Source organism: Tubulanus polymorphus, chromosome 7 (genome assembly GCF_964204645.1).
Source record: "Tubulanus polymorphus chromosome 7, tnTubPoly1.2, whole genome shotgun sequence".
NCBI lineage: Eukaryota > Metazoa > Nemertea > Palaeonemertea > Tubulaniformes > Tubulanidae > Tubulanus > Tubulanus polymorphus.
Window position 1 is genome coordinate 5,611,978 of NC_134031.1, and position 27,631 is coordinate 5,639,608.

General features: G+C 41.0%; 1 protein-coding gene across 1 annotated transcript in view; it reads right to left on the bottom strand.

Annotated features, from left to right (window-relative positions):
- Window positions 1–465: 465 nt before the first annotated feature.
- LOC141909381 (ephrin type-A receptor 7-like) overlaps window positions 466–27,631 on the bottom strand; it is a 33,327-nt gene continuing 6,161 nt past the window's right edge. The window contains exons 3-13 of the mRNA XM_074799828.1: window positions 27,378–27,583; window positions 24,664–24,839; window positions 23,992–24,053; window positions 17,428–17,571; window positions 16,652–16,837; window positions 15,131–15,192; window positions 9,742–9,840; window positions 4,848–4,961; window positions 2,643–2,837; window positions 1,831–1,973; window positions 466–733 (exon numbers count right to left, since the gene is read on the bottom strand). Coding sequence (XP_074655929.1) covers window positions 466–733; window positions 1,831–1,973; window positions 2,643–2,837; window positions 4,848–4,961; window positions 9,742–9,840; window positions 15,131–15,192; window positions 16,652–16,837; window positions 17,428–17,571; window positions 23,992–24,053; window positions 24,664–24,839; window positions 27,378–27,583 — 1,655 coding nt within the window. The remainder of the gene's footprint in view (window positions 734–1,830; window positions 1,974–2,642; window positions 2,838–4,847; window positions 4,962–9,741; window positions 9,841–15,130; window positions 15,193–16,651; window positions 16,838–17,427; window positions 17,572–23,991; window positions 24,054–24,663; window positions 24,840–27,377; window positions 27,584–27,631) is intronic.

The window sequence follows — 27,631 nt, forward strand, 5'->3', positions numbered from 1 at the left end:
GGTACGAATCCCGAGGACCCGGAATAATAGATCCGCAGCAGATTATCACTCTCAATCTTTCGATGACTTTCGCTTTTTATTTCTGAACAAATGAACAATCGTCAGTCGTCATCGTCGTCGCGACAGCTGTTATCCGAATTACCCGCATCGTCGTCATGGGTAACAACAAACGTGTGCGCGCGTTGCTATAGAAACTAGATATCCGAGGGAGATGCAGTCGCCTACGTTCGAAAAAAAAAAATGTTGATCGTTGTTACGAAACCTTCCCGCGTTGAACGTAACACATTCTTCTGAAGTACGGGCAACACATAGATAGTTGATAATTACACAAATTAGACAGCGCTACTTCACGAGCGAAGTAGAAAGAAAACTCTGAGACAATCATATATTATTACGTTCTACGTTTAAATCACAATTCATCGTTGTTTTTTTTTTCGTAAAAAGTTTTCAGCTCCGCCGACGAGGCTATACCATGAAACCGTCCGATACGGTAGCACCGTGTATTTGAACGCGCATCGTCTGCACGGAGTTCATCAGCTTTTTCTGATGTCCGACCAACGTGATGCCCATGTTGACGAGGTCTTTCAGCGTGATCTTCGCGATCGAGTCAATAGTTGCATAGCCGTATTGCAGGAAACTTTCGAGGTACCGTTCCATTTTAATACTAATCAGCCACTCCTCCAACGAGTCGTAGCGCGTGAGATCAACGTTCGTTTCATACGTGTTGTAGGGCCTAGAAAATACGAAATATAAATACGACGTTTTACAAGTAGTAGGATTCTACATTCAAATGTTACAACATTACCATTAGGATCCGGGGGTCGGTTGCTTAGTCATGACTTACACTTAAGACCAGTCTAAGACCAAGTTAGTTCTATAGCCAATCTAACAACTTGAGACCAGTCTTAAGATTGAAGACCACTGTCTTTTGGACTTAAGTTACGAGTGTGCAACTGGCCCCAGCATCACAAAAAAGATGTACTCAATTTTTTGGTTTAATTGCTGTTGCCAGGGTGGACGGACCTAGGAAAATTGGAAGGCCGGGGTCCAGAAGAAAAGAGAAGGTATTTCTCGGATGAGGTAGCCAAACACGTAAAACATAGACAGAAACTGTTTGATTTTACATGCAATCTAGCAATTTCAACAGTATGACTGATTTTTCACTGATTTTTATATTTTCATAAAATTGACCCCTCGAATAATATTTCCTTCGTTTTCTAATGAACTCCTCGGACTGAATCCCAGGATCTTCCCTGGAAAAAAATCAATCCCTAATACTTTGGATTTAACAAGGAACTGGACACCACAAATTAGGCACTTCAGCCGAGCGACATAAGCATCGGAAATGCGATGTGAAGAGATCTTGATTATTTCCGGCCGAATAGATTTATATATACACACACATCTTTAGAGAGAAAGTAACCGATGGTTTCAGCGAGTTGTCACCACCAGCACCGGTACCGCTAACCGACAACAGAAGACAATCTAGCGTGGCGATATAATGAAGCTAGTTTGAGCGTCGTCGCGAAGGAGATACATGTGTTCGCCCGCGACGTTATCGGCACGGCAACGACGACGATGAAAGTCAATGTTTTTATCGCTTCTCACCAACAGCCTTTTATGGTACGTGCGTTAACGGTACATATACTCACCGGTAGTACGCGACTACGCCGTGTCGAACAGTAGGCTACATATACCGATAACGAAATTGAATCGCTTCATGTTTTTTTTCCTGGCCTCACCGCTTTATCGACTTCCTGGCGAAGCTAGCATTCGTTTATTTAAATCTCCGGCTCGATGGGAATTTGCGGTTTGCCCGCGCTCGCTTACCTTGGTTTAGCAACTTTCCTCAGCAGTTCAGGTGCGCGTATCAATTTGTCTATTGTTCGTACTGTAGCCGCGAATTTCGGTCGGTGGCTTCGCTCTTTTTGCCAGCAGTCGAGCATTAATTGATGGATGGCCTCCGGACAATCCTGTAAGGGTAAAAAAGAGGAAGCTCTCAGTCTACATACAGTCTACCGTTCATCCATAAAGAGAGGATCGCGCGCACGGGTCTCATCCGTAAACAACCATTCCGGCTTTGATTAGCATCGTAAGAATGAACGAAGCCTCGGGGAACGAGCGTTTGAACGGCGCGAAGCGTATGATGACCTTCGACTGACATTTGCAGGGTGGTCACTGAGACCCGGATAAACCACAATACCCGATTGATCTACTATCGATAAGGACCCGGAGCCATATGTCTGCGTCTGGTTTCATAGATTGGCTAGTTAAGTACTTAGAACCCGAGCAAGGAATCTTTCAACAGCTATTTCCGAAGTTTGTTCTGCTTAATATATGATCTCTATAACCTTGCTCGATAGCCAGTCTATGAAAGCAGCCACTGCAATAAGTACAAGTACAAGTTTTTCTATAAGTTTTGACTTTAACTTGAAGTTATCAAAATTTAAAACCGGCCCGTAAAAGCAGTGGCCAGTTGCTCAGAAGTTGGAGTAAGTCAAACATTTGATCATTTCATATTCGCAATGCAGTTTTGATAGTAACTATATCAGTTATCTAAGCGTTATCTTTAACCAACTTCTGAACTTCCTATACATCATGACCGCTTTGAATCTGGATCTCAATTTGGAATAAGTTCTTACCATCGGTGGGGGTAAACGGTAACCTTTTTCGACGGCTTTTATAACGTCTTGATTCGACCAATTCCAATATGGCCGTTCGCCGTATGACATCACTTCCCACATGACGACTCCGTAACTCCAGACGTCCGACGCTGATGTGAATTTGCGATACGCGATCGCTTCCGGTGCGGTCCATCGAACTGGAATTTTACCTCCCTGCAAAATAGATGGAAAAGTTCTTACATATACGTGCCGAATGATATCAATTTAATGTCACTACAAATCAATGATCATCTCAGATATCGAAAACTGACTTCAAATCAGTCAGAAAAGATGACTGAAAATCTTAGATTACCGTTCAATTGGTTTTTGTAAGAAATATTTGAAAGGAATCTTGTATAGTACTGAACCCAGTTCCATTGTTCTAAACCCTTTCAGTGATGACTAATTAATACCCGAAAGTGCTGCAGATTAAAAAAATAAAAGAATCCCACCCAGTGTGTTGAATAATAGTCATACTGCTACACCATGGTGCGATGTACCATTAGTTACCAATATTTCACTATGTTTAATAGGTGCTGCCATCTTTCAGATAAAAACTTTTACTCATAATATCAATACACTGCGATGCGGTGAACTAGCAACGTCCATTACCGAATTATACACCGCACCACGGTGTAGCCACGCTGAAAGGGTTAAGTTTGACTCAAGAGTCAATCAGTTCATTTCTGGTGAGTCAAACATTAACTCTGTTGCTGTTCAACCACTTGCTAGGAAAGGAGAAACAGTACACCCAGGTCACAGCTCTGAGCTAGCAGAGCTAGAGGAACCCTAATAATGCTATGAAAAGACCGATTCAAAGCGTCGCTGAAGAGAAATGGAGCCAAACTAACACTACATCCTCTCATAGCTAGCAGAAGTGTAAATTCTCCATTTTGCTTTATGAAAGGGTATGGATTACTAGATGTCGCTTAAAAAAAGGTCTAATTCCATCTGAATTTCATCCTTTATGTACATCGCATCGCGTATAATCGGGGACTTGGGTTGTATACAAATCTGACTTCAGTTTACTCAACTGTGCTATACATGCTGTAATGAGTTGTGAATCAGGACCAGCTGCTAGTCGGGAATTGTATTAGATTTCCTTCGTTCGGTAAAACGAATGCGACGAATGCTAAAAAATTCAATTTATCGAGCTAAACTAATTCAGGTATGGTACGACGACGATGACGACGACGTAATCTAGACATGGAATGGAGAGACAAATTCGCCCGGAGAAAAAATGGAGGAGAACGGATGAAATTACGGCGAACACCTGTTGATATGAGTCACCTCGGATTATTCTCTCTCTCTCTCTGTCTTGGAGCAGAAAAATGACACGATATATCAAATACACGATACGGAATTAATTTCGGACACTAATTTCTGAAATAAATCTTCCGCGAGATTTTTTTTGGATCAGATTAATCTGCGAGCATTGACATAAGTCTATAGATCTATGACTAATCACGGATGCCGCGCCATATAAACTTGATTCTATGTGCGCGGACTAACAAAGCATCTAGTTATACAGTTGCGCGTTCAATCTGTCAGATTCAGGCGCCAATTCACCGGTTACGGGCTCAAAATGACACTGAACCCAAATGCCAGTTTCGGATTCGATTTGTCTCTGGATCAACAGTGGCGATACTTAGTTTTACCAAGTAATTCAATTCACGACCAAGAAGTTCCACAGTACCTGGGTTTGATTTCTCAGTTCCCCAGTTGTGTGGGTTTAACCTTTTTAGCGCCAACTATTTAATTCCCGAAAGTGTTGGAGATGATTTGAAAATTTTAAAAATTCCACCTGTGTATTGAATAGCGGGCATACTGCTATTGCGCATTTACACCGCGGTGCGGTGTATGATTAGTAGCTAATACTAAACTCAGTTTGGCAGGTTCTGCCATCTCAGAGATGGAAACTAACTACTGATTACATCAACGCTTCGCAATGCGTTTTACTAGCAAAGTCCATCAACGATTGAAACACCGCACTGCAGTGAAGATGCGCTGAAAGGGTTAAATCTGGTTCAACACCACAATGGTTGCAGTGGGTTCGTACTTGATTTAAAACAGACAAACTTATTGAACCAAATGAGTACCGGTATCGTAGAAGTTCGAACTATAAACGATGCATATAAACGTCATCTCGGCAATTTATTCCGCGCATGTTTGAAGGGATCTTACCTTAGTTGTATAGGCGCCATCAGTATCGTCGCTTTCAATTTCTCGAGATAATCCGAAATCGGCGACTTTACAAACAAGATTCTCGTTAGCCAGAATGTTACGAGCCGCTAAATCCTACAAAATACAATTTCAGATACACAACATTTAGTGAAAACGCTTTATGACAGGGTAATAATGGACGACATGATGTCGCATTAATGATCTAACTCTATCTGAACTTGTTTAGATTTAATAATAGCCAGAAAGAAAGGTCCCGTAATGGACTTTTGACATCTAAAAATAGGGTTCGTCCCTCTTATCTATCTGCTAGGTAAATATCATTTGATTAAGTGTCCTTGACGTTCCCCCCCCATGCCTGGAGCGAACAGAGGGTTTGTAGCCGACACAAAATCCAAGTCCACCTGGAGCTACCATCTGACGTCTTTGGACGCCGTGATTTGGATTTTTTTCGGAGTCACCCCTATTCGATACAAGCATGGAAATCATTGTGAAGATACCGGCAATCAAAACCTATGATTTGTACCGAAACTTTCAAGTTTCCGGTAAATAACTGATTCTAACCATCTATAAGCTCCAGGGGTGGACCCAGAGGCTAATTTTGAAGGACTTGTCACATCCCAGAAGGGCGCATTGATGTCCAAAAAGGCATTATTAGGTGTACTACCGCACTGAAATGCACCAATAATCTTTGTTGACAAAGTAGAAAACTGGCACTCAAAAAGATTCGATGAACTTGTAAAAGTCTCAAAAGTCCCCCTGGATCTGCCAGTGAACTCACTATATTCAATGAATGCTGGCTGAATCGAAACATACGTCCTCCGACGATTATACGCGGAACCTCCGAACCAATTTCGATTCAATCTATCGCGGTAATACGAAGCTATTTCAGGAAGCTTTTATACAGTTTAATAGCGACGTTATGTGATGCAAGACTGCGTCTCACGTTAGCTAAGACCGGTGGAGACTTTATACCGCTAGCGCGGCGGTGGCAGCGGCGAGAGCGGAAAAAATCGATACGAAATAAATAACAATCCCTTTCACCCGACGGCGATGGATTAGGCATGAACGACGGTTAAAATCATTTCATTTGCATCTAAATCTAATCACAATTGAATACGACGCACGAGAGGGAAAACGCCAACGAACGAACGACGCACACGGAAAGCACAGCCTGTTTAATTCGATCAGAACCTCTCAGGCAGAAATTTAACACGACGCGACCGACTACGAGATTTTTCCCCCTTATTCGCATGTTATTTCAACGGCGTCCCTACCCCCCTCGAACCCCCACGGGTGCCGAGAACTGCTTCGCGCGAGTGAATCGTCGTCGAAAAATCTTTACTACGCACCTCTGCAGGTGATTTCGCCGGGTCGCCGGTGGATTTTCGAAAAAAAAAAAACCAAGTTAAAGTTCGTCGGACTCTTTCCGAACAGCGAGATATCCGAGACGAGCGCGAATGGCGACGAAATAAAAATCGAACGAAACCGACGGAATTTATTATCAATTTTTACGATTTCGAAACGAGAGATATTTTTTGCAAAATCGTCATGACGACTGTACGGTAGTATTAATCGAAAAACGGAACCGATGACAATGACGATGACGACGGCGGTAATCCCTGCGACGCTCGAAATAATCCATCACAATTCCGTCTGGATATCGAAGGGGGAAAAAACATGATAATTTCGACGGTAAATTCATAATCGCTGAGCACCGTATCAGATAAATCATAGACAGGGTTCTTACAGGTTCGGCAATTCGATTTTCATACCTTTTCCAAACCCAGATGATACATTTTCCATACCCCTAATTTTACAAAACATCGCCTACCTGAGTACGCGATGTTTAATGTAGACCTATTCAAAGTAAATGAGTGTCACTTATTGATACCACTGACAAAGTGTTTTCATAAAGATTCAAATACGTTTTATTGGCTATGTAGAATGTGTGACAACTCAACCAGTCTTTATAAAAATTGTTAGTAAAACAATCAGGCACATAAGCGTGGCCTAAAATCCAAAATAGGAAAAAAGGTTAATTTCAATTTGAGAACCCTATTCTGACTTTCCATGCCTTTCCAATAGCCATAGAGAAAAAAAAAATTTTTCATAGTTCTTTCAAGGGCCTGAGAAAAAAGCCATTTCCAAACTTTCCAAGACTATCCGAAACCCGTAAGAACCCTGAATACGAAGAAAATTGTGGAAATTCGGGTTTAAAGATGTAGAAATGTCAAGATATTGCATTCACGTTTTTTTGTCTAAGTTCTCGCATTAAATGGAAATCAGTGATGATTTTTTTGTAGAATTGTCATGTAGAGCAGATGATCTCCATTACGCAACGAAGACAAAGCAAATTGCGAATCTTCAAAAGATGTTCGCTTAAGATAACCATGCAAAGATTCAACGAAGATTTTTACTTCAAATTACTGGCTACCTGAAAGTGTTTTTAGAAATATTCAATCAAAGGCCAGTATTACTTTCGGTCGAGCCAATTTTGTGGAATTTTTGGAAATTGACCAAATGGGTACGTCAAATTTGGCCCTACTAAACAATGTGTCGCAAACCAGTTGCAATCCACATGCAATAATTTGACCCGTGCTAAAATTGGCCCGGATCGTCATTTTCAGTCGGGCCAAATTTGTCGCAGGCCCATTTGACAACCGTGTTAACACTTGTTTCGGGTCAAATTTGGCTCGGGCCATAAATATTCGCATGATCGAGACGATGATGGAGACATTTTGGTCCAATCGGCACAGATCAGGCTTAAGTCTAATTAGAAAGCAATATTCCATCCATATTTTGTCTAGGCCGAAGTTCTCGCATCACCACGAATGGATAACGGTGATTTTTTGTCGAACGTAAAATAGAAGTAATTTTTATCGGCGTCGACTCCTCGGAGACCGTCTCGCGCGACGTTGTTAGGAAACGCACGGGACGGCGCCGGGTTACAAATCTAATCAACGCGCGTCGTTCCGTGCCGTCAAACTGTATCATCGATTTTCACATCGTAAATAATAGATTTTCATTTTCGTTTTTTCGGAAATCCACGCGCACGAGAGTTGATTGACTTCGCCGACTGACTTCATCGACTGACTTCGTCGACTGATTTTTTGACTGACTTCGTCGACTGATTTTGTCGCCTAAATTTGTCGATCGACTACATCGACTGACTTCGTCGATTGACTTCGTCGACTGACTCTACGCAAGGATGTTTGAACAGCCAGCTATACCAGGCGAATTCAGTCTGTCAACACCTCGAGGTAACTGACAAAATTGGGCCAATTTCAAATTTATTCTCATTAAACGAGACGTCGATATGACGGTCTCTTTGCGAGATAATGGGGATGATATTGATTGTACAGCAGCCTGAAACCACCAGCCCTTCGGACATTCACCGTTGCATTGTTTGAAGTTTTGTGCTATCAAAAAGAAAACTTTTTAATAGCACGCTCATGAATACGATGTCCGGTGTTTCAATTCCATTTTTTCGTCCGAAAAAGCCTCGGGTGAAGTCTTGAACATGTGTGAAGCCTCGACAATCAATTCTACCCCGGCATGTAGCTGGGCAACCGGTCTAGTGAGGCAGGGTTTCGGACCACAGCGAGTCTCAATGCGATAAGGTTCGATTCCCTGCTCGGGAGGATGGGACAATTTAAGACTAGTAAAATGTTCATAAAGTATTGAATGCCTGGTGGGTCTGCTCCAGTCAGCAGATTGATATTAGCAGAAATGAGATCGGTCACGGGCCATGTAGTTCACAAATATATCACACTTGAAATCAACTTAAGTCACCATTTAGTTTTAGTTTGGTTTCAGTGCGAATTCAAAGAACCATTTAGCCACAAAATGGATTGAAAAATTGCTCAGAAATCTCAATATTCATGGACAGAAATCGAAACTGTTTGCCATCTCCTCGAGTAGGATAAGTTACAACGAAGATGCTATCTTTCTACTGCGATCGCGTTAAGTTTGATGGATGAAATTTATTCAAATTGAGTTTTTTTTTTCACTATGAATTCATTAAAAATTCACGATGCGTCACGTAGAGCAGATGATCTTCAATCATTTATGCGACGAAGACAAAGCAAATTCTGAATCTTCAAAAGATGTTCCGTTCAGATAACAACAGTCTCAGATCATCAAAGATTTTTACTTCAAATCGATGACTAATTTAAAGTTTTCTAAATTTTATAAATCATAGGCCATTTCACATTCTACTTATCAAGCCGAGCCCTCTTTGCGGACTTGGAAATTGACTATGGCGCATGATTTGCCACTCGAGACAAAACCAGGTTGGCTAAGATCCGATCAGATCGTCACATCGAAAGCAGTCACGTCTACGATATTTTTTAATCAAGAACCTTTTCGACATGGATTCACTTACCACCGCGATGGATTGGACACCGACCGATCATAAGCCAAAACATAACGATACAACAAGTTCTATTTCCTAAGACTGATCTTAACGTTGTAGCCAATCAGTAAAGAGTATTGCAGCATGTGACTTTTAGCATTCAAAATGGCCAGTCAAAAAACCACGAGACTTGGCAATGATCGAATCGTAGTCGACCAGAGCGCAGAGATCACGAGACAAACGAATTGGCAATCAGCGGTCACTACTACTGCTGTTCTTATAAGACGATCTATAGTCGGGTCGTCAGTCGACCTGAGCCAGGTTTAAAACCCTTTCAGTGCTGACTAGTTAATACCCTATAGTGCTAGAGATAATTTGAAAATTTTTAAAAATTCCACCCTAGTGTGTTTAATAACGGGAATACCACTATAGTGCGTCTACACTGCGGCGCGGTGTACTCGCAAAATCTATCGCTGATTCATACACCGCACTGAAAGAGTTAAGCCTTTTTTCGATGCTGCAATGAAATTTTCCACTTACCCGATGTACGTAACCCATTTCCGAGAGGTATTTCATTCCGCTAGCTATTCCTCGCAACATTCCGACGAGTTGCATCACCGTAAACTGACCGTCGTTATTCTACAAAATACATAAAAACAAGAAAACCGTTTTTAGAACTATGCGCAAAAATGCCCGAACACTCGATTACTTTTCGTGAACGGTATGTTATGCTGTTCCAGTAGGTAGTTGACTTAAATGACCCGAGTTTAATTACCACCTCGGTTTAAAAACCGGGGCTGAGTTTCGTAGATGTGGAAGCAAAATAATCGCCGGAAAGATTTTGAAATTTGTCAGTTATAACCTCGGTTTCTCATTAGTAGTTTGAGGATTTACACCCCTAGGGGTAACTTCGATACCCAGTCTATGAAACCGGACCCAGGCTAAGGGAATCTGAAAATTGGGCAGCACAGTTTACGAAGAAAATTTCAAAATCAAAGCCAGTCTGGATTCACTTTTCATCAATTACCATAAACCAATCAAATTCACTGGTAACCGAGATAGATTGTAGTCTTTTCAGCTGATTAATCACCTTTTTGGAGGTTGATTAATGGTTTTTGAATTAAGTCAATTTCATGATTGATCGCAACCCTAGACAGAGACAAAACTGCGAAGACATTTTTCTGTGTTTCGAATCACCGTAGGCCAATACGGTAGATAAAAAATCCAATTTCAGTGGACCAGCGAATCAGTTGTTTAATATAATCCAAGTCCTATCTTCCAGTAAGAAATATATAAAACATGAAATATTTTGTTCGCTACATGGTATTGTCATGGTATTGTGTTATATGAAGAGGTTCTCCAGTATCGTACCTTTTTTTTTTTTTAGGAATCGCTATCATAAAATCATAAAATGTGTTCAAACAAAAGATGTTTTATTCATATAAATACGCCAGTCGTTGCATATGGCAGCAGTTGGCCCTTCACCATTTTATAAGTCAGGCTATCAAAATATTTTCCGACAGCGGGACCGCTTAACATTTGATGGAGAGTACTTATAATCGAAGTCACTACGGTAGTTCTATACGGGCGATCAGATGGTCATAGATAACCCGATATTGGCAGGCGTTAATACACGACAGAAAAAAATGACGGTATTAAAATAACAACCTCATCGCCCGCGCGAGTAAATAATCATTGTTCCCTCGCGCGGTAAATAAATGAGTCGCAAGTACACTTGTATTTTCGGCACAAAACCGCACGCCATAAAGGCAACAAAGGAACGAGCTGTCTCTCGTAGTTGTGATTGAGAGGTTTTTTTGTAAATATCTTTAACCCTTTCGGTGCTGACTAATTAACACCCTAAAGCGCTGGAGATGAATTGAACATTTTTGAAAAATACCTCCCCAGCGCGTTGAATAACGGGCATACCGCTTTAGTGCATCTATACCTCAGTGCAATGCAGTTACTAATATTTCATGATGTTTGACAGGTGCTGTCATCTTTCAATCGAGACAAAAATCATTTACTAATGACATCAATGCACCACGGTGCTGTGTACTACTATCAATGCCAACCACCGATTTATACACTGCACTGAAAGATTTACAGAGTTGTAGTTCTAGAAAACTATTCTGAGTCAAAACACCATTTGCACCACCAGGACTTAAGACAGTAGGGTCCGTACTAGCAAAGTCCATCACCGATTTATACACCGCACTGAAGTGTAGATGTACTGTAACGGTTAAGCACAGCTCACTGGATACGATTTTTCGATCCCGCGAAAAAATTCGTGGCTACAATAGCGATTTTCTATGACGATAGGTTTCTAATATCGAGGTCAACTTTATTTACATGGCTAAACTGCGACTATATAGCAGCGCAGGCTATCTGTCAAGTTGGCGTTCAATTAACTGTTATTAACTGTATTTAGGCAATATAACAAGACGTACACTCGAGTTACTCCGCGTTCTCAGGCACTCATTTCGTCTAGCGCCGGGGCCCGATATCAACAAGCAATTAATATCCGTAATTTCTAATCATTTTCTCCGTGACAGCCGAGAATGATCGATGACGGGCAATCTGAATCGCGATTCGATAGCCGCCCGATTCGTCGACGCGGAATAAATCTGAGCGTGACAACCGTAACAATGTGCCCGCGCGCGCCCGCCGTTGACCGAAAAGCTATTACGCCGCAACCGCGAAGTTTATTCGGGTAATTTTTTCGCGCGACGACGAATGGTGTTAATGGTCATTTAATGCCATTCGCGTCACACACATGTTGGCGTTTATAAACGTATTAACCGAAACTGGTAATTGTAGTGACAGCTCTCCGAGAAAAGAGCACTGGCTCTAAACCAAACATCGACCGTAATTCGATGCCACAAGATACTCAGACGCTGTCGCGAAGAATATTCTCGTGCGCGCGCCCGGTCCCCCAAGGACTCACGAAATAATATGTCGATTTGTGCTATTGAAAAGATCCGAATCATATGGGACTGATTGACGGACTTTGAAAGAAAACCCTGTTAGTGCTAACCGTGGTTAGTAAAGTGTTGTTGGGCATAAATGGACGCAAGAAAGCGCTGTTAGCTAACCATTGTCTTCGTGTGGCCTCTTATTCTAAGCTGGTTAGCCTAAACGCAGATAAGCCACCACTAACCACGGTTAGGCTAACAGGGTTTGCCAGCACCCGTCCTAGTTTTAAAGACTGGTATTATCCTTAACCAAAGGGTCACAGTTATATTGTGGTTCTTTACTTCAAATAATATTGGACATTCGATACTTGTCTTTGGAAACCAAATCTAGCCCAAAGAGGTGACGGTATCGTACGGGGTTTACGCCCACACGACCTGACCTGGCATTTCAGTGTCGCTTCGATACGAGTGCTATCAGAACATATAAACCATATCACTCCAATTGAAAGTGAGACCTTTTTAAAACCCAAAGAATCGATGTTACGAGAATTAACGCCGTATAAACAATGATGTCGTCATCGATATTAACGCTGCATCGAAACACGCGGAGAATGACGACGACGACGAGGACGGATATAGCGGCAGAAAGCGGAGCGCTGAATTCAGAGCAGCCGTTAAATCTGCCTTTGAACATTAACGCCAAGTAACTGGGGATAATTAAATAGATGATGATGAATAGCGACATGTGAATGAGTTACTGCAACTAATCACATAAAATTGTCTACCTCTTAGCAATGTACACACAGTCATTCCCGTTTCCTTAATTGCCACTAAACTTTTTTTCGGGGCTACGGAAACCGACTGCGAAATTGTCGGAGGTATTTCGACAGTACGTGGGCTGTAAATGGCATCAGATTTGCATGTTTGCGGTTATGCCGACAGCGCAGCGCAGTAATCGAAGAGTATATGTCGGAGCCCAATTATCAGGGTAGATCCAAATGGTTTCGTGAGACTTCGGTTAGCCCCTGAGGAGGTAAAGACCCATTTCGCAAAATGGGGACTGCAAAAAGGGCTCCATTTTGGCATAAAGAAACTTGAAATGGAGCAATTTCTGTAAAACAAAAGCCCAATGTCTACATAAATTCTAGTAAGGGATCAAAAAGGTGCTGCCAGAATGCATTTTTCTTATTAATCTGCCTCAAAAATATATCTGGTAAGACTCCAAGAACCCACCCCTAAATATACCCTTGGTAATCCTAAACGATTTGAATATTTGTGTGTCGAGCCAGCCCCAGGTCCGAAGTCGAAGTCCTCATATTTTTTCAAACCGCTTCGAATATCAAGGATTTCTAGAAACTCTATCGTATCAATTCCGTATTCGTAGGAGCGGCCGATCGATATCATTTTACAGTCCATTAAACATATCATCTATCGCGCTTCTATCCACAGACATCATTAAGACGACGGTTACCGAGACCGATTCGCGTCGGAAAACGTCGAGCCCAAGGACGCTGCTACGGCAGAAAGGGTTAACATAACTTCCTGTTACCTGTCTCGAATTAATGGCTTTCTAATACGATTTTCCGACGGCGCGCTCGGGAATACCGGCAGCTCGCTATATATCATCGCCGAGTCATAAAACATAAAAACATTACCGGGCGAATTCTTAATGCATCACATCTCTCTATCCATCTATCTATCTCCGCTAACGCGTCGTGTTATCGTTAAAAATTGTTATCCATACCGACTTGATATAATTCACCGCGACCATTAAACTAGCGATGAGTGCCGATGACGATCTACGTATATTCCTATATTCCCAATTATTTATTATATCTGTGCAGTAGCATTTTTATTATGTATCATAACCGCTCACACGCGCGCCCGCCGATGGGTATAGCATGGGCCGCACTTTTATCTGATCATATCAACCAACTAACTACACGGCACAGGACGAAATTGATGATTTACGACGTTGAGTATAATATGTTTTCATAGCATCGTCGTCGGTAAATTTGTGGTTGCTTCGTTTAATCGCCGGTACAGGAAGACATTCCGATCCGCGGTTAATGGACCGTCGCGACTTTTTTCAGGCGCGGGCGCGTGTTCATCTATCATTTCCTATCGAATATTTCACAGATCGACTTCCCCCACCGGGAGTCAAAAGTTGAAAATAACGATAATCTAGACGAACGCGAATAAACGACCTCGGAGCAACAAATAGGCATAAAACAAAATGAAACTCTCGGCGTGGCGCGACCATTTTCATCATAACCCCTACATAGGTGAATACCATTACCGTAACTCATAACGGATATTGTAAGCCGTGGATCGTACAAGCGTTTTCGACCCGGGCCAACCGTTCATAATCCTGCCAAATGGGCCCCGAGCCCGTTCGACGATCAATTATGAAAGGAGGCTTATTCTAGAGGATGTTATTTAAGATTGAAGTGGGCTGAAGTGGGCTCGTAATATATGAATCAAAAGTGAATTTTTATCCGATATTAGTCGATGATCTTTTTTTCCCAAAACTGTCAGTCACTGAAGAGGAGAGGCATTAAGTGCTGCCAATCACAGTGATCAGTCACTAAAACTGCCCCTGTGTTCCTTAGTGGAGGTAGTTGATTTCAAAATCCTCGTCCTCGCTTTTGTTTTGCTCCCTCTCATGAAATGCCCACGCAAATCTTTTTGTTTTTAGTTTTTCGTGGGATTTACTTTTTAGGATACTAAATTTCTTTCCTATGGTACTAGCCCTTAACTCACTGGAATTATCTACATAGACTTTACAGCATTTGCGAGGATACCGTGCATACGTACATAAATCCTTGACGGCACCTATTTCTAAGGCACAAAGGTTTTATATGTACTGGGGAAAGCATTTAATTCATTATCGAGAAAGAGCTTATCAGTATTCCGCATTTGTTTAGCTAAGCCGGGGAGAGACAGACGTAGAAGAATAAGATAGGTGATTAGCCGAATGTAGCTATTAACGGCGGCGTATACTGTATACTCACCCTAAGGAACGAATCAAGCGAACCGTTTTCCATGTATTCGGTAACTATCATTATCGGATGACCTGCGGAGAGAAAACAAAGTGAACATCAAAAACAGTTGTCGCTTGTTTTCACCGTGACGATAAATGAGTCATCGGGCCCCGTATTTACGTCGCAGCGGCGGTCAGGATGAGAGTAATTAGTCTCGCTTGTTATTTTGCGTCTGATAACAACGGGGTGACGCGCTCTCGCGCACGTTCGCTGGCTCTTAACGTGTCACCGGGGTATAAACGCGCAAGTCATCACCGCGCCGCCGCCGAGTTCGCGCCAACTTGACAGGATTCGCTTATCTTTCCGGCGCGCGTGCTAGATGTGAAAACAGGGTCACTACGGATCCGCCATTCCTGGGTGTAAGGAGTTTTTTCAACGAGCTTTGATAAGGCAGAAAATTTCCATCGCGTTCATATCCCAATTACTGTAGACTCCTCCTAAATCGGTAGTTTATCTCTGTAAACCATTTCAGTGTTTTCGTCAGCACATTTTTATTTCAAACATTACCTAAACTCGATTTCTAATTTGGAAACCCCCTAATAGGGTAAAAACGAATCCCAACTGTATCGATTTAGGGGTAGTCTACTGTACGACTTAAAACTAGACAAAAATTTCTAATTGCCTCTTTTTCAAACATGAAGGAGTTTCAAAGGAGTTTAAGGCATTTTGCTCAAATTGAAGGAGTTCCAAGCACCCTTGAAAGCATTTTCCGTTTAAAAGACATTTTTAAGGAATCGAGGAGTCATAGCAAGGACCCTGGAAAAGTAAAAGCGATCCCGTTCTAGTTGCGTCATGCGGAAAAGTTGCCGTATGAATTATCATAACGAGCGCGTGGTGATGAAGAAATGATTTAAACCGTCGCGAAGAGAAGATCAGGATTTATGCGCGTTCACAGTCAGATTATACGACTGCCCGACGACGACGACGAAGCTTTCATTGACTTTAAAAGCTTTACGCTAAGCCCGTAATTGGTAATTCCCTAATGTCCTTTTAACAGTTCTCAAACGAAAAAAGAATTCGACGCTATCATCTTCTAAGACCCTAAATGCATCTTCATCAAGGAGAGATCTTTAATAAGCAAAAACGTTCCGGTTTGTCAGGCGGAGAAGGATCATATTTTTTTCAACAGACGCTATTGATAAGGCTGTTAGAGAAACGACTTCTTCTATTTGTAGAACGCTCAATAATTCAAATCTGGACAACCTAGGATGATCTTTAACAGGGTGGCCACCTATAACTTGCTCTTTCCCCGGTTATTCCCGGACACGCGCGCTGTTTTCCCTGACTTGATCTGCTAAGAATCCAATCAATTGACGCAGTCGAATATGTAAAACATAGATGGGAAACTGTTTAACTTTAACGCCCGATCTAGCATTCTCAATATAGACTTTTCCCTGATTTTTAGCTTTTTCTTACAAAATTCCCTGACTTCTTAAAAGAAAAGAAAATTCCCTGACTTTTGCTTTTTTCATCAATAACATGACGACTTACTTTTGGTAACCACGCCCTCCAGCGCGATCACGTTCGCGTCCTCAAACTGTCCCATGATGCTCGCTTCCGTCAGGAAGTCCAAACGGTTTTTCTCCGATGCGCCTGGTTTCAACGTTTTGATGGCCACAGTCATTTCCATGTGCGTCGGGATGCGTAATTTACCTTTGCAAACGTCCCCGAATTCGCCTGAAGATTGAAACAGAAAACCGCAATGAAACAAATGTTTCTAAACCGCAAAACCCGACAAATTGATCAGATACCGCAAATTCAGTTTTCATATACAGCACCCGTTAAAAAACCGTATTCCTAGGGAATTACTCAACGTACATGCTCAATAGGGGTATGAAAAAACAAAAGGTTGAGCATGACCAAGCTATATGAAATACATGGTATTTGATATTGAACTGCACAGTCCAGCAGGTCTATAACCATTCTAACAACTTAAGATCAGTCTTTTGTTTCGGACTCACTTAAAATCATAACCAGGGTACACTAGAGGGAAGAGGGAATGACGATATAACATTGTATCTAAGTAACATCAGTTTACAGTCCGTGAAAATAGCCCTTAACCTTTTCAGTGGGTCTACACTGCAGTGCGGTGTATTAATCAGTGAACTTTGCTAGTACACCGCATTGCAGTGTATTGATGTTATAAGTAATTTTTTAGAAATTTTCAAATTAACTCCAGCACTTTAGGGTATAGTCAGCACTGAAAAGGTTAACGAACCCTCAAAATAAACTGAACTTAAGACAGTTCATTTAGTAAATAGACCTACCTCCACCGATAACGGATTCGATCGTGATGTGGGACGCGTCGATTTCTTTGGTGAATTCGCGCACCGCCTGATGAGGGTCTTCGTAGGTGTGCGGGTCGACGTACGATCGTATGGAACCGGGAGACGTGAACAACGGAACCGTCACTGCAATAACAAACAAACTTCCGATTTAAAAATACTATGATAGGCATAAAATTTGCATAAATTAGAATAAAATTAGTATCGAAACAGTAAATAGCGATACGGGAGATCATGTAGCACAAAATTGGAATCACTACTAAGTTATAGATATGAAATATTTAATGACTACTAGCGAACATAATATCGGTCATTGCAAATAAATAATGGAACCAATTAATGAAGAAATTGAACTAATATTCCTCATTGCTTCAACAGCCGCCTGTGGCTCAGTCAGACCCACGACCCTCGAAAAATGGATTAGAAAAATAGCAGAAATCTCTGGGTTTCTACCAGCACTGTCTGCTAAGAATTATATACAATTCAGATCATGCAAATTTTCAAAATGAATCATCGGTTTCCCAAACTCTACTCGACGGTACATATAGGCGTTATTTTACTACGCTAACTGAAGGAATTATCGACGTACAATATAATGGAAGGAACGAAATAAAATATTAATATTCAACAATCATGCAGCTATTATTCAGCTATAAATCGATCTTGCGTTCAGTATTTTCAAAGAACTGGTTAATTGAATATTGAAAGAACTATCGGACATGATTTTTTCATTTCCTAGAGTTTATTGATTAATAATTTAACCATTTAATGGATCTTTTAAGATTCTAATCGCGAGAAGCAGTCGAAGAATAGATCAAAAATGTAATATCTATTAGTAAAAGAGAATAACTAAGAGGGTACGTCGATCCGAGCTGGTCGGCTTATTTTTTACCGACAAGCCCGGATCGTGATCAACTACCCCGATGGTAAGTATATTCAAGGATTAAGCTTGTATAACGAGTAAACAGGACGACTAGCACCACCTGGTGGCTACTTCAATCAGACAGAGACACACGATACATCGATTATAAAGAAAACGATGAAAGACCACCAGGTGGCGTCGTTCGTAGAAACTTACAGCTGCCGTTCGGTTCTACGTGACAGTGCACTGTTGTTAGCCATGTGAAAAGAAACGAAACGATGAATCAATAATAAACGAACGGTAGCGCCACCTAAACCCAATAATCTTACGAGATAGAGACTACATTCGAATTGGCCTGAGCCTCGTAATGATAATTAGCTCGGCGATCCGTACAGGGTTAAGTGCGCAATTTTCTAGTTAAGACTATATAGTACCCGACCCTTCGTCGTAGTGCAGGCAATCTTCAATAAGATTACCTATAAACGAATATATATCGCGATAAACGAATTATCGCGAGTAAAACGGATTATCTCGAGAGAAACAAGATCATCCGATGAGCGCATGTTGTTATGCGTCTAAATGAATTGGATTACGTTTAAGGGATGAACGCGACGGTGAGCGTGACGCGCTAAATGACGAAATATTAAGGGTAGTAGACAGACGTAATATATGGATAATCACCTTTCAGATAGGGCCACTTCCCCGTGCATGATCCTAAAAAGAGGTGGACGAAAGAAATCGAATCAGAATGTCACAAAAAAGTGCGAGGGAGAAAAATCTGGTGGTTATTTGCACAAAAATGAGGGGAAATCTCCGCCAACGGAAGTCGTGTAAGGATTAACGAGGTAATCTAGTTAAAGATGGATAAGAAAGTAAGGTGGAGCTGATTGCACTTCAACATGAGTTCCTTCACCCGGTCAACGCGACAGTAACCAAACGCAAAAGAAGTAAATTCATTTCTTTCTAAATAATGCATTCGTCAACAAGATCAGGTTCCAAACCAGGGGCCGGTTGCATAGTCATGGCTTAGACTAAAGACCAGTCTAAGACCAACTTAGTTCTATAGCCAATCTAACAACTTAAGACCAGTCTTAAGTTGTTAGATTGGCTATAGAACTAAGTTGGTCTTAGACTGGTCTTCAACAACTTAAGACCAGTCTAAAGATTTAAGACCACTTTTGGACTTAAGTCATGACTGTGCAACTGGCCCCAGGAACTACCGACGTAAAAGACTTACACCATTCAGTTTTTCTAAAACTCGAAATCTATTGTCGCATAACTGGCCCCCGGAGACCTTTAAACTTAGCCCGAACGGGGAGCATTACAAGATTTAGGTTGTAATGTCGAAACAACGAAGAATACTAGTTCGGGACGAAAATCTACGTTCATAAGTCATTGAAATATACAAAAATAAAATCGGATGTTATATCATAAAAGTCTCTAAGAGAAAGTTCAAAAATATGAAAAAACAATGATTACGCAATCACAAAAATGAGTGACACATTGATTCCGATGGTGTGTGCTGTGGTGAACAGTGTGTGAAACAAACAACGAAATCATCAACTGTGCGAACCAGAAAACCACGAAAAATTAGCGTATGATAACTGTGTAACTACAGCAAATAGAAATACAATAAGTTAGCCATAGATTAATTGCCACGAGAGAAGACCCACTTATATATATATGAAATTAGCGACAATCATACATATCTAAAGTGGTAATACTCTTTACAGAAGAAAAAGATACGTGAGTGTGTGTGTGTTCCGTAGTAGAGGACCTAGGAAGGGTGTGATTTATGATACGGTAACCATCCTTATAAGATTAGATCACGATTGATAAAACGCTAAATAAACGTGTTGCGACGATAATGTAGAGAGAATCCCACAATAATAACTAAAAACACAGTGCGAAAATGTTACCAGCGCTAGTGTAGTTTATTCGACTATATTCTAATAGTCATCTTCAGGAATACTGATTTTCCCTTAGTTTGTATCACTTATGATTTGTTCCAGATTGTATATATATATTTCACAAGTTCTGTTGAAAAATCAGTATTCCTGAAGATAGTGGAAGCATCGAATAAACTACCAGTTCAAGGAAACATTTTCAGGACTGTTGTTCGTTATTATTGAGGTATTTATTCTCTCTACATTATAAGATTGGATCTGTCACGCAGTTTTTCACAAATAAAATTATCGAGACTAGGATGGATGCTGCATCATCGTATAGGAGAGAGTTTGAAACCACCGATAGATCGGAAAAAACCAGTTAATATTTGAACTGTTTCTTTTTTTGTTTACTCACTCAACGGGCCCTTTCCAATAGCTGTTAAACATACACAAAACACATGTACACATTTTACGATGATGATGATGATGTTAGCAAAGAGAAGTGTTAGTTTGATCTCGTTTTATTGAGAATCGTTTTCAATCTCCTTCCGAGACATTCACACGACAGATAGGTAGAAACGGAAAAAATGATGACCAATTCGAATATCACTGGACCACTGAAATGAATTGGTCCATTCTGAAGTTGGGTATTATGACCCAATTTAGCTCAGATATCATGACAGCACATGCTTGGTCCATTCTTTTCCCCGCAAACCAGGGTTCTTATGGGTTTTTTATTTTCCCTATACCTTTTCCATACCCGGATCATAAATTCTCCATACCCTTAAGTTACACATACCCAACCTAGAACAGGCAATGTGAAGGTCTGTTCAAAGCAATTAAGTGCCAATTATCAATACAATTGATGAAGTGTTTTCATAAGGTTTGTTATCAAATGTGTAGTAAGACATTAAGGCATATAGCCTAAAATTCAAAATAGAAGGGAAATTTTATTTTAAGACCATTTTATGATTTTCCCATACCTTTTCAAAATATAACCATAGAGAAAATAACAAAATGTCCATAGCTTTTCCCAGGGCCTGGAAAAAATTCCCATTTTCCAAAACCCGTAAGAACCCTGTTAAACGACTAGATTTAGGCTTATATTTTTGTTTTAAGTACACAAAAGCTAAACCGCGACGGACATTTCTGAACTGCGAATACCTAGAAAAAGTTTGCACGGTTTTTTTCTCTCCGTCGTTTCGAATAAAGAATCGACGATCCAAATCGCCTACAAGAGTGAGAGCCTCGGAGGAACTGAACATTTCAGAGCGATCGTCGCTCATTATCGATTTGATAAAATCGATCGATCGTCAATTTGATCATTTAATTTGAGATCTGGTTTATGTAAAAACACTCGATAAAGGTTAAATCAAACGAGCCGAATTAACCACGAGAACTCCAGCAAGCAGCAGCCGAGATTCTGAGGACAACTGATCAGCGTATTACACCGTCACATGAGGTTATAATACACTTATAATTGATCAGTATCGACGGGAGATAAATCTCAAATCGATCATCAACGACGGATTACAACTACGCAGCGAACGCTGTCTGCTCCTACACGCGAGGCTTCACAGAATAAAACCATCGGCAACAGGTGAAAATAATTCAGGTCGTTTATTCAGACTCCCTGATACTGATCAGAATTTCAGGCATATTCAGCCATAATAGAATTAAAAAGCTTTTCGTACTGAGATGAACCGTGTCGGATTCGATGAGTGATCTAGAGCCGATTCCTAGAATGTGGGGCAAGTTGTACAATCCGACTTCAAGATTGTTGTCCTGAAATACCTCAACTGGTTGAGCACCGCTAAGGGCAGTACAAGCAAGTCCCAGTTTTCGTGTTTCCTTACGGGGAAAGAAACTTTTGCCCAAGAAAGCGAGGCTTTGCACCCATGGCCCCTGGATTGACGAGACCAGTCAGAAAGACTCTTCGTAATCTTGAAGACCATTCTAATCCTTTGGTCGAATCACTAATATAACAAACTTTTTGGGCTTCAATCTGGGCATAGGTCAGCTTTGAGGCACAAGTAGGTCATGTTATATAGGTCGGTTGCAGTAACTAGGTGTGCGACCCATCTCTTACATACATCATTGAATCCTTGACACCTGTTGATCATACATCGAATTTCATTTACGGTACTGTTTTCTAATGCAGCGCTATTCCAACACAAAACCTTGAACCGAAAGCAACCAAAATGGAACGGTACTGTTTTCCAATACAGCATTATTCCAGCAGATAACCTCGCGTCGAAAGCGACCGAAATGGAACAGTTCGAGAGAGGGCTGGGACACCGGGAAATTTTCAGCACTCGGCATTCACGGTTAAGTACTACTCGACTGCAAAACGCGAGCGAAAGCACTAGTCATGGGGCTGTCATTCAGGAAATGACCATTCATATAGCGCAGGACTGCTCGGTTTCTAAGCAACACAGTAGTCGTCGTCTTGACATGTATTTCTGGTTGTCGGAGTCGCTGTTTTTTTTTTCCGCCTGACAACTACGAGTAGCTACACCGCGTACATACACACCGACATATACACACACGGGGGACACGACGACGCTGCAACCAGTGAACCATCGATCATTGAAGTTATATTAACAGGCAGGTGGAAAAGTAACTGGCCAGCGCACGCCTGAAAAAACCGGCCGCGATCAATCACACCGCGCGCGACCGACGATGTGACAGTTTCATTAACTTCTCGCATTCGAGGCTCGGGCGAACCTCAAATTTTTAAAAGCTGCATCGATTACGCGTTGCGGCCAATTTCGCGGAATGACGTAACATTTCATGAAAATATCATCAGGTATCGTGTACGACCATCTAATCATACCAGATCATCCGACTCCATGAGCCGCGATCACACGAAGATGATTTGGCCTGGACCGAATCTGCGCAGATTTGGGCGTAAACCACTCACTCGATACTGAATAAAACGATATGCTTTCAACTGTTTTCTATAATCAGAAAAGACACTTCAGTTTTTCTCATCCTACTGTTGGATTTAGACTCGATAGAGATTTGACAGCTCTATAAAAATGAACGTGAAACTGAATTGAGTCGACGCTTCTTAAATCATAGTCGAGCACGAACACACTCAGAGTCAGTCGAGCAGACACACGGGTCGTATCGATCCGGCATCAGAGAAAAATTGCGCCGTGTATTTTACAATCGTCATCATTAACAATCATGCATTGCTATCATATACACTATATATATATAAAAATACATATATATATACTTAAACATATACGTAGAGAAATATGTTACTGATTTTCATGCTTCAAAAACATCATTTGCAGCGAGACATGTATTGATTGAAGTCGGTATTTTCTTTTTCATAAAACTGGATCGAGTCTGAATTTGATGATCCAGTTTTATGAAGAAAAAAATCTTTTTCAAGCCGTGTAGAATAGCCTATCCCGATGATAACTGGGATTTCCGAATGAAAATTAAAGAAAAAAAATCAGGGCTGCCAACCTCTGAAAAGTGCTGTAATGAATTGAATTTTTGTTCGCTAACATTTCATTGAAATATGAAAGAAAATGTTCGAATTAATCATTTCTCAAAACTAAGATCCTCAGTTGCATCTTTCATATTTCTGTACGCATCAAACAAATCGAATCAGTATTTCTTGGTATGAAATAGTAGCAAATACTGAAAATCAGGAACAGTTGGCAGCTTTAGAAATACTTATTCTTCATTATCACCGGGATTGAGCTAGCACTGTAGCCCAAAAAACATTAAGATGCATATTTTTGTGAGGATGGTTTTTCTGTCCATAAAACTTACTATTCGTGTATTGCAGGTTATCGCAATCTCCAGGATTCTTTTCGCTACAACCTTGGTTATTCCTAAAATACGACAAAAAATCAACATTTCATACTCGGTTCATATATCATCTAATACTATCTAATCTATCGATTTCATCGAATACGATCGAGGTGCGTAATTAAAATCAGCCTACAGCGAAACGTATTTTAGCAACAATATATCTCGCGGCCGTCTACCGTGTGTGCCGAGCGTTTATTCGAAACGAGAGAAAAATAACATTCGAATAATTACAGCGCGATTAATAACGAGAAAAGAAAATTGAATTTTCTCTCCCTCGTAATGGGGTACCAGCACCACTAGTGTAGCAATCGAGGATTCCACGTATGACAGGTGAATATCCGCCAGGTTCACTAGCGGTTACTCGGTTACCACACTTCAATTTCTTCTACATTTCAAGTATATTCGAATCAACTTTTCTCATCAGCAAATCTTTTTTCAGTAAAACTAAACCATACACTCATTGGAGACGCCAATCGTATGTACATTTGATAACAAAATTTCAATATAGGAGCCAAAGAATCCAGTTCAAAGTCCATTGAAAATGGACTTATTTTCACTATCTATAACTGAGCGCATTGTTGCGCCATCTGGTGTCTGCCGGTACCCCAATCGTATGACGACACTGCTTACCTTCGAGTGAATATGAATATCATGATGATGACGATCGAGATGCAAACCGCGACGGCGACGATGGATCCGGCGATGATGCCCATCGGCGTCGAGTCGGCCGCCTGGTCGACGCCCGTCTTGAAATAGTGCACCGAACTGAAGTCCGACCAGCCGCCGTTCTTCGTCTTGTATCGAATCTGAAGAGAATACGCGAGAAACGAATCGATGATTGAACTGTTCAACATAAAGACAGAATGCTCTCTTCAGCATGGCTGCCCCAACCTATGATCAGTACTATCAAGTGCTATCAGTAGCAAGTTTGATTTTTGTTATGGGGCATTCATCGAAATATGTAAGAAAATCGGTAATCAATGGTAAAAGCCTCAGCAACATCTTTCACATTTTAGTACATATCATATGAATTCAATAAGTAGATCTCGGGACAAAATAGTATTGGAATACTGACAATCAGGAACAGTTAACAGCTCTGGTAGTGACAAGGTGAAAGCGAAAAATATGTGAGAAAAAAGTTCATATTCATGAGACCAAATCAATAAAATCTATATTTCTCACTAGGGCGAAAAAAGTAAAAAATCGGGAAAAGTAAGGAGCTTTTTAGGATTGCACGAAGGCTGAATTCTAATGGAAAGTGTCTCTTCCCTGTTTTAATGGATTGCCAGTATCAAAAATGCAACAAGTAAAGAAAAAATCAGGAAACAGTCGACAGTTTGTAAAGATCGCGTGATTAATGTTTTCATGTTGCATGCAGGATTTTTGCGTCTAAGCCCTCGGGGCGCGTATTACAACCAGCATTCAAAAAACCCGACACGCGCATTTACTTATAGCAGACGCGCTCCACTGCGACGACGTATCATTTCAATATTTCGAATCCAGGCGCGAAAAACATTAAACGTTATACGCTTACGTTACGCGTAAAACGTTATCGCTGAGACACACCCAAAGTCGAAGAAATATAATCCGCGATAAAATTGGAATTGGGATATCGGTTGCATACGCGAAGGTGCGTAATTGAGGATTTTTGCATCGGTTGAGATGGGCGATATATACATTGCCTAAAGCGATGACGAACAGAAATATGCGGAGTAATAGTTTCGGTTTAATTCGCACTAAAGCGTAAAATGTCAAATTTTTCTCAATTACTGGTAATGCACACTAAACATAAGTGCAATGTACATAATTCGATCGACCGTTCGTAACCTATGGAGTTGACTTCCACGACACACGACATAATATCACACATGAGCAAACTCGAAATCGAATCACCTCCCCAGATTCATCTTGCATTACACACCCGTTTGAAAAACTTCGCGCCGGAAAAAAACTTTTCCTCCGATTCACCCGCGGCGTTCGTCGCGACGACATAAAAGGCAACAATTTTTTGTCTCCCGATTTACGAATCGCGATCGATGCGCAGGATATTCGAGTAGGCCGTTTTTAGCCTATTCGTCACACGTACCTCCCTCCTCGCTGTAGAAACTACCGTGGCACGACGTGTTGTTTTTGGTTTTTTTTACATCGATTACGATGAGCAACCAATCGAAAATTTTATTCGACTAGATCAAGTTAAACGAGAAAAAGATAGAATACCCGTCGAAAACGCTTACGTCTATACGAACCGACTTCAATGAACATGCCTTCAGAGGTGCGCGCGTTTAATTGTTAACTGATCTAAAAGTCTTTAAGCGATTTTCACGCGTAGCTAAAATAAAGCGTCAATACTTTTTCAGCGCGCGTGTGTGTGTAACTTTTTACTCGTCGAAACGAATATCGAAACGAGCCCGAGGCTTCGCCGTAACTTCCAAGGGAGTGTCGAGAACTTTCATCGATATGTAACAGCCGATATCTCCAAACTGAGTGAACCGATTAGAATTCCGATTGGAAATACGAAATAAAATCGATCGGATATATATTCGAAAAATTTCTTCGGCGGCGCGTTGGTAACCGGATTTCTTTCACCGAAGTCACATTTGATCTTTATATTCATTGCTGGCGGGCTAAACACCTTTCGCTGTGATAAAATCCAAACAGATAGAGAGCACGAAAGAAAAGCTACGAGCAAAAATTCAGAAGAAAATTTCCACCTTGATAAATCGGTTACAAGGTTGAATAAATCGGAATGCATATTTAAATACGTCTCATAATTCTCGGTAATATTTCAAAAGCAGCGGCTATACGACCCAGGGGAGTGTCATCTGCTAGACAGCTCGATGGCCCAAACTACCGTTCGAATCTGGAGCAATCCCCATTAGATACCTGAGTGATTACCAAAACATTACTCAGTGTGCACGATCAAACCTTCAATACTGAAACTTCATTTCATTTGACACACCGAAATAGCAGAAAAATGTTGGCCTCATAAAAATTGGTAACTATCAATGACTCCAGCAACATCCAAATCTTTTTCAGGGTGTGGCCATTTACAAATCCCCAGAGAGTTTTCCCTGATTTTTCCATGTGATTACACAAAATTACCCTTGGTGAATCAGAGATATTACTAGGTTTAAAATGTTATGTTTCATTCATCTTTCATTGAATCGCATACTAATAAAAAAGAAACACAGGGTCAAATAGCATCATCCAAATTCCCTGGAGTTTTCCAGGTCTTTTAAAAAATGTGTCAAATTCCTTGAGTTTTACTAGATTTTTGATAGATTTTTCTGATTCCTGAGTCCAGGACAGTGGCCACCATAATGAAGCAATAGGGGCATCCTTACCTGAAACGCGTATTGCGTATTTCTAGTCAGATTCTTGAACGGTAGTTTCGCGACTTTCGTTTGAACAGACGCCACTTTTTCCGGATGCTCGGTCGGATAATATCGTATCTCGAACATTTCGATCTGGCCGGATAGTTTCGGCGATCCGATGTTCAACGTGAATTGTCCGTCGATGATCGTCGATCCGACATTCAAATCTTTGGCGGCTAGAAATAAAAGAAAAACAGTTCAAGTGAAATGAATTGTTGCGCAGT